This window comes from Gossypium hirsutum, chromosome D11 (assembly GCF_007990345.1).
Source record: "Gossypium hirsutum isolate 1008001.06 chromosome D11, Gossypium_hirsutum_v2.1, whole genome shotgun sequence".
Taxonomy (NCBI): Eukaryota; Viridiplantae; Streptophyta; class Magnoliopsida; order Malvales; family Malvaceae; genus Gossypium; species Gossypium hirsutum.
Window position 1 is genome coordinate 28,742,908 of NC_053447.1, and position 8,105 is coordinate 28,751,012.

General features: G+C 33.0%; 1 protein-coding gene across 2 annotated transcripts; it reads left to right on the forward strand.

Annotated features, from left to right (window-relative positions):
- Nucleotides 1-1,637: 1,637 nt before the first annotated feature.
- On the forward strand, nucleotides 1,638-3,151 carry LOC107913300 (cyclin-D1-1). Of its 2 annotated transcripts, none has more exons than XM_016841843.2 (5): nucleotides 1,638-1,948; nucleotides 2,039-2,125; nucleotides 2,220-2,523; nucleotides 2,610-2,737; nucleotides 2,812-3,151. In XM_016841843.2, exons 1-5 carry the CDS (start codon nucleotides 1,679-1,681, stop codon nucleotides 2,983-2,985), a joined length of 963 nt encoding a protein of 320 aa, XP_016697332.2. In that variant the 5' UTR covers nucleotides 1,638-1,678; the 3' UTR covers nucleotides 2,986-3,151. The 2 variants fall into 2 exon arrangements, with proteins under 2 accessions (XP_016697332.2, XP_016697333.2); XM_016841844.2 differs by having other exon boundaries at nucleotides 1,639-1,948; nucleotides 2,613-2,737.
- The last annotated feature ends 4,954 nt before the right edge of the window (nucleotides 3,152-8,105 follow it).

Below are 8,105 nucleotides of genomic sequence, written 5' to 3' on the forward strand. Positions count from 1 at the left end.
TCCAAGTCAGCTATTTTTCTTGAACATGACTGTGCCCGGGATTTCGAGAAATAAGGAGCTGTGGCGATCCAGTCCCTGAGGATTTGACTCTACTCTCTTATTACTATTTCTTTTTGTTATTTACGGATAGAATATATTTGGTGCTCTCAATTAACGAAAAGAAATAGTAATAGGGGAGTAGGGTCAAATCCTCAGGGGCTGGATCACCACAGCTCCTTATTTCATGAAATCCCGAGCATAATCGTGCCTAAGAAAAATAGACCTGGAAAAAATAAAATAAAACAGAATTAAAAATATGATTGATTTGAGATTAAATAGATTGAAATCGTAATTGTGATAAGAAGTAGAATTGAGAAAAAGAGGTTTTTTGATTGATGGATTCCAGCCTTCGGTTATCTCGATCCTCCTTTGGTTCAATCATAGGCTTTTAGGTAATCCTTCTCATGACCAATAAGCCAGTTATACTGGAAGAAGATGCGTACGACCACCAGCTCCACTTAGGTTATAGCCTTACAATCTAGAGGAACCTGACTCTAGCCAACCGTCACTTTTGTAGGACTGTCTTATACTAGATCATCGTTTCTCAATGACGAATGCCAGGCTGTTTCGTCTCTTGGGCTCGACAACCTTTGATGCAGTAAGTTAGCGAACCGACTGTGCAACCTTCCCAAAACATTCAAAGCGGTCGTCTTTGCACAATATGAAAAAGATCAATTTTGAAAGGACATGGACGGAAGCGTTTGTTCCGTAATGCGGAGAAATGCTGAATACTTGTTGAGAAGGGCTAAGTGCGAGTTCTAAGCCTCATGAACTCTTTTGGAGGAGTCTTGATAACCTTTGGCTAGATGAGTTTAGTTACTTATGCTTTTTGGAAAAAAAACACAAATTTTAATGAAATGAAATTTTATTGAAAAAGAAATAAAAAGGCTAAGAGCCTTAGGGGGAAGGATTTTTTACAGAAGTGATGAGTCAGTATTCATGTCACTCCATCCCTTATTTATAGTACATGAAAAACCCTAGTTGGTTCCTATTTAAACTCTAGATGATAATGTTTAAGAGATATAATTTGAAATTAAATCTAAACAATATAATAATAATCCTAACAATAATCCTAAAAAAAGAATTCAAATTTAAACAAGGTTTTATGTTCATAAATCTCTTTTTTAAAATTTTGCCCCAAGTCTTCCACACTTTGTATTTTCACCACTTCTTCCCTATTTCGCATGCTGACCCGTTTTGTCTCGAAATTCTTACTTTTTACCCGCAAATTTCTTTTTGTCTTCAATTTAATCCTTATAAGATAAAAAAACCATAAACAGCCCAAATTAGTAAGATTATATTCAAAATATATATGTAATTAACATATAAAATATATCATTTTAGAGTATTATCAGCATCTAAAATACAGAATTCGTTAAATTCATATCTAGAAAACAAACAAAAGAAAAGAAAGAAAACCAAGTAATAATTGGTCTTCGGCAGATTGCAGGAGAAGGCATTGGCCCTACTCGATTTGGATCAACTCCAAACGAAGTTTCATGCACATTTCTTTCAATCATGATCCCCTAAAGCAGCTAGATAATGGACCCACTTGACCTTGCCATATCATTTTTCGCACTGCTTAAATTTGCTAAAACTAGTACTTGGCAATAGAGTGTGAAAAACAAACAAAATTCCAATGGATGTGTTCCTAAACCTTCCAACTCTTCCCAATTTGTTCTGCAATGAACCAGCAAGTGAGGTAGTCTCTTGGGAAGCTGATGAAGATGAATGTGAAATTTTTACTTCTTCATCTTCGGATTCCTTCATTGATTATAACGTCGATTCGTTAACCAATATGTTCGATTCCGAGGTTGATCAAATGCTGGAATCTAACCTTCTTTCAAGATTTTATCATCTTCCTGATATTGTTCATGCTCGTCAAGAGGCAGTCCAATGGATTTTAAAGGTACAATACAACCACCAAAAGTTTTCTTGGTAAACTCCTCTGTTTTTTGTATTCTTATAGTCGTAATGCCTTTGTTTAAAACAATTTCAGGTGCATTCTTTCTACAGGCTTAGGCCTGAAACTGCTTATCTTTCTATAAACTACTTGGATCGTTTCCTATCGGCTCGAGCTTTGCCGGTATGCTGTTTTCTTCTTTTCGGGCTATTTAAGAAGAGTTTGAAGATTGTTTACATCTTTTTCTATGGTTGGTTTTTGATGTTCATGTGTGTAGCAAGGGAAAGGGTGGCCTATGCAGCTTTTATCAGTATCATGCCTTTCACTAGCAGCAAAAATGGAGGAAACAACAGTTCCCATTCTCCTAGACTTGCAAATAATCAAACCCAGATTCTTGTTTAAGCCCAAAACAGTCCAAAGGATGGAGGTTTTAGTGATGAAGACCCTCAAATGGCGGTTGCGCACCATTACCCCTTTCGATTTCCTACATTATTTCATTTCATGTATCAATAATTCCCAACACAACAGCCTGTGTCACCTTTTCTGTTGTGCCACTGATCTCATTATTAATACATGTAAAGGTAAACTCCTTGCCGGGCAAAAAAAGAAGTTGGAACTCTCTTCTATTTTTTCTTTCTCTGATCCTAGTTTGTGTTCATCATTTTAGCAGCAACTGATTCCTTGGATTACCCTCCATCAGCAATTGCTGCAGCAGTGACACTACGGCTGACTAATCACAGTGTTAACGACCAGGATTTGGCACAGTTGGGTTGCATGCATAATAGAATAAACAAGGTTTGCATCTACCTACACAATGCCTAGTTGAAAAATTGAATGGTATAAGTGGTTTTTGTTTGCAACAAATGCAGGAGATAGTGAAGAAGATTTATGAGAACATTAAGGGAAGATCGTTTGGATTGGAGCCATTGATGATGCCACCAAGTCCCACTGGTGTGCTTGATGCTGCTATACATGGAACCTGCAAATTACACAAGATTGGCAACAATAATATGAATTCAAGTGATGAAGGATTTAATGTTTGATTTTACTGAAACCCAAAAAAAAAAAAAGATCTGGTTTGTACTTGAAATGTAATTCTTTTTACAGATTGTCTCAATGATTTTTGTTTTGGTGTGTGGTTTGATTAGGGTGAATTGATTTTGAGTTGTGTGGATTTTTTTATTTAATCATTGGATTCTCATTTATCCATCATATCCTCTTTTTTAATTTCATTGTCATCATCATCATAATCAGAACAATGCCAGGTTTATTTTAATCCACGTAATTTAATCTTTGAAACACGTCTTTCTTGAGAAACAAATTCTTTAAAATATTTTATTGTAAAATTAACTTAATTTATTCCAACATATGATATTATTTACTAAATAATCTTTTATTGAATTTAATATCATGAATGTATCACTTCATTTGATAGACATTTTCGTTGTGGGTGTAAAATAATGGTAGGACTAATTATAAAATTTTTAAATCTAACCAATATAATTTTAAAACTCATTACTATATTCAAAAAATTAAAAATCATTTTTCACGGGCCAAGGTTGATAGGACAGCTCATGTTACTAAGGAAGCTTCTCTTCTTATTCACCCATAAGGCCATAATCATCTCAAAATATCCATTCCTATTTAGTGTACGGAATGAGATCTTAGTTTAATGACATGCATGAATCCTTTTTATATTTATTTTAATTATTGGTGGGATGTACTGCATTCTAATATTTTATTTTATTTGTAGTTATTTGTAATTATAAGCATCTTAAGCTTAATTTTTATTTTAATGAATTTTTACAGTTTACAAGTATAAATATATTGAAGTATAACAATTAAATAGATTTAAATTAATATAAAAATAAAACTGAATAAATTCACACGTAACAACTATACATGATGAAATTGGAAATGCACGTATAATAATTACGTATTGTAAAACTCAAATCTAACATCTACGGAGAATGTTAAAATCTCATTGGTGATGGCTACTTCAATTGATTTCGTATAAATATTGTTATAAGAAAAATATGCTTGAATCTTTATAAATCTCTCCCTTTATATTTTGATCTCAACCTTTAATACCATTAAGGGTCGTTTGGTTCGTCGAATTTTAAATTATGTTTGGTTCATTTGGTTGGAATCTAATATTAAGGCAGAAAGTAAAGATAAATATCTTTACAAATAATAATAATAACATAATTCTAAAATCTAAAAAAGTCTTGTACGTCATATTATTACTTTCATGCCCAAATCTTCCATGTGACTATATTTTTACTTGTTCTCCACAATTTGGATTCGCACTACACCTACATAGAAATTAGGCAATAAACACCAAAATGAATAGCATCGTGCCCAAAAGTTTGTCAAAATAAAGTACATAAATATGTCAATTTGACACAATATCAATCTCCTTAATTAATTAAATAATGATTCATAATAGTTAATATAACCTTTAAAAAAAACAAATGAAAGAACTCATAACAATCAACAAACAAGAAACTTATAACACATATTGAAAAAATAAAAAATCTCCCAATGCAATAAACCATAAAACAATATGAAGACATAACTAGAAATTGAAAATATTAAACTTATCTAACTGGAGACGAGGATGAATGTTGTTGAACTAGCTTTATTTGACAAATTATTTTGATATAACAAACAAAAACATCTTTAAATAAAAAAAATTTTTTGAACAAAGAATCCAAAGCATGAATAATATTTCAAAACTTCAAAACATCTTAGAAAATGCTTTAAACACTTAGAATATTTTTGACAAAGTTCTGAAAATGAATTTAACCTCTTCAACTTAATTAAAACGATTTCAAATCAGTTGAAAAACTGCTCCTTATAAGAAGTATTGATGTTTTACAAAATGTATCGATACTTGTACAATTTTATCGATACCTAAACTTTTATTGATACCAAATCTAATCTTTGTTTTGAATAAAAAAATTGAACACAAACAATAGGTATCGATACCTTTAAAATTATATCGATACCTATTGATTTTTATCGATACCAATTTTACATTCTGTTTTTCATTATCTATTAAAAACGTCAAAAAGTATCATACCCATAAAATTATATCCGTCGCTAGAACAGGGTTACGAAGCATTACCAGAATATACAGATTAAATATAGACAATTCATATCACTTAACATTCATATAAGAAATTATTCATAAAGTCCCTTACATGAACCCTCAAGGTCCAAAATACACATTAGAAACAAGTCGGGACTAGAGGTGCTCATGGGTCGGGCCAGGTCAGGTTCGGGTCGGGCTCAACTAAAAATTTAGGCCCATTTACTAGGCCCAGCCCGAAAAATGAGCCTAAAATTTTGCCCAAGCCCGACCCGAATAAAAATGATAAAACCCGGGCCCGACCCGGCCCCCTGCATTAAATTTTTATATAATTTTTAAATATATATAATACATCAAAAATACTAAAAAATCAAAATAAATATTTCCCAACAAATTGAAAATAAATTTTAAAAAATATGTAAACTTAAATAACGTTAAGATAAATACAACTTAACAAGCAAATGCCTCTAAAATAATAACAAAATTAACAAATGCCTTTAAAATAATAACAAAATTAACAATAAAATAAGCTTTATACAATATCCAAACAATAACAATAAAATAATTGCAACATAATAGTAAAATGGTAGCAAAATAGGGAGAAAACAACAAGAAAATAACATTAAAAAAAAAGAGCAGATTTTTTTTGTCTTTTAGTGAATTCGGGTCAGGTCGGGTGGGCCAAAAATACCTTACCCGAGGCCCGACCCATTTTTTAAACAAGCCTTATTTTTTGTCCAATCCCACTTTTCGGGCCTATATTTTTGCCCAAACCCTCCCACATTTTGGGCGAGCCTTTGGTCCAGGCCGGGTGGCCCAACCCATGATCAAGTCTAGTCGAGGCTAAACCGGGTACTCTAAAAATTTTTCGCAAAATTTTAAAATTTTTCCAATGTGCAGAGGACACATGTAACACCCTTTAACCCGAATCTGTCGTCGAATTAGGGTTACGAGGCATTACCGATCAAAACACGGTTCAGAATAGTCATTCATTACAATTCAAGCACAAAGTAATATAATCTCCTTTACAATTTCTTTTTTGAACTCAACTAATAACCATCCTCTAATTCCTACTAGTCAAATTCGTAAAATTGAATCACATAGTCATTATTTACCAATCAGAACAATACCTAAATAACCAACCAATCAATCATAAAACATATCCATTCTTTGCCATCATTTAATCATCGAAACATCACCTATCATAATAAGCATGCTAAAGACATAGCTAATATACATACACTTCAATTACCATGATTCATCTCATAACATAATCCTAAACACAACTCCATCTTATATACCATTTCCAAACCAACACACATGGCTAGAATTACAATTCAAAATATATCAAAAGTTCACTAGCCTATACATGCCATATACCATATATACAAAGCTTGAAAAATACCAACAAGATGATCGATAGTGTGATGACGTTTCCCAACGATCCCGAGTCTGAGCTAGCTTCGATAATCTATAAAATAGTGGAAGAATGCACAAAGTAAGCTTTGGATGTTATAGCCCGATTCTGGGCCTAGTCGGAATAGTGGTTTCGGGACCACAAATTCGACGAGAGAAAATATGGTTATTATTATATTTTTATGGTCTACAATTTCACGGAAAATTTTCGTAAAAATTTCGTTCGAAAATTTCGACGTTTGGGCACTCAATTTAGTCAAAAGGACTAAATTATAAATAGTGCAAAAGTTGAGTTCTACATCTTAGAGGTGTCTAATTGTTATGAAATTTTAAATTGGAGGTCTTTATGTGGTAATTAGACCATTAATTAGTTGATGGACAAAAATAGACATAAGAAATGGGTGAAATAGATTTTTTTTAATGGGGGCATTTTAGTCATTTGGTTATTAAATAGAATTAAATGGGAAAAAGATGGCAAAATATGCTCATCTTCTTCATGGTGAACGAAATCAGCAAGGGGGAAGCCATATTTAGGGTTTTTAAGCTTTCAAGCTCCATAGTAAGTGATTCCAAGCCCCGTTTTTAATGTTCTTCATATTTTTGGAGTCCCGGTAACTTGGTTTAGCTTATTCTACCATTAATTCGTGTTAGGGTTCATATTTGGAAAAATACCCATAGGTGAAATGTGTTTATTTTGCTGTTTTATGGTGGAATATGAAGCTAGAGATTATGTTAAACAACTTTTGCTAAGCAATTTTAAGCGAAAACGGGTAAATAGACATAATCGGTAAAAATAATTAATATTCAAAAGTATGTGTTGGAGTGGGAATTTGATGTTTCCATAGAAGGGAAAAATGTTCAGCGTGTTATAAAACTTAAGAATAAGTGATGAAGTTTAATTTCCGAGCTTGGGGACAAAAGTGTAATTATGCAAAAGTTTGGGGGCAAAATTGTAATTTTTCAAAAAGTTGGGTGGTGGATTATTTTAATAAATGTGAATATTAAACGAGTTAAATTTGCTATTATAGATCAAGAAAGACGTGAAGAGTATATCAAACGGGAAAAAGAAAAGATAGTGGAGTAAAGTGCAAAATTACGATATTTTGCACCGAGGTAAGTAAACACGTGACTTAATGTATTATTTTGATATTATTTGATATATGTTGAGATTTATTTGGAATTAAAATAAATGTTTGGCAATATCCTAAAAATGTTGTTAAATCGGGAAAGGTGATAAAGGGTTGCAATATATGGTTTATGGGTTGAACACTCGGAATAAGCCGGAGTATGTTGTATATAAAAGGGGTTGTTGTGTGCTGATTCCCCGATTCATTGGTGGTGCTATGTGCGTGATCCACCATATCTTTGAAATGTGAAAGGGGGTTGCTATGTGTTGATTCCCCCGAGGGGTTGCTAAGTGCTGATTCCCCGATTTCATTGGTGGTGCTAAGTGCGATATCCACCGTATCTTTGAAATGAAAAGGGGGTTGCTATGTGCTGATTCCCCCCGAGGGGTTGCTAAGTGCCGATTTCATTGGTGGTGCTAAGTGCGATATCCACCGTATCTTTGAAATGAAAAAGGGGGTTGCTATGTGCTGATTCCCCCGAGGGGTTGCTAAGTGCTGATTCCCCGATTCAGTGGTGGTGCTAAGT

Coding starts and splice junctions, on each gene's coding strand:
- LOC107913300 (XM_016841843.2), top strand. CDS start 1,679: ATGGATGTGTTCCTAAACCTTCCAACTCTTCCCAATTTGTTCTGCAAT. Junction 1,949..2,038: donor CAGTCCAATGGATTTTAAAG/GTACAATACAAC, acceptor AAACAATTTCAG/GTGCATTCTTTCTACAGGCT. Junction 2,738..2,811: donor TGCATAATAGAATAAACAAG/GTTTGCATCTAC, acceptor CAACAAATGCAG/GAGATAGTGAAGAAGATTTA.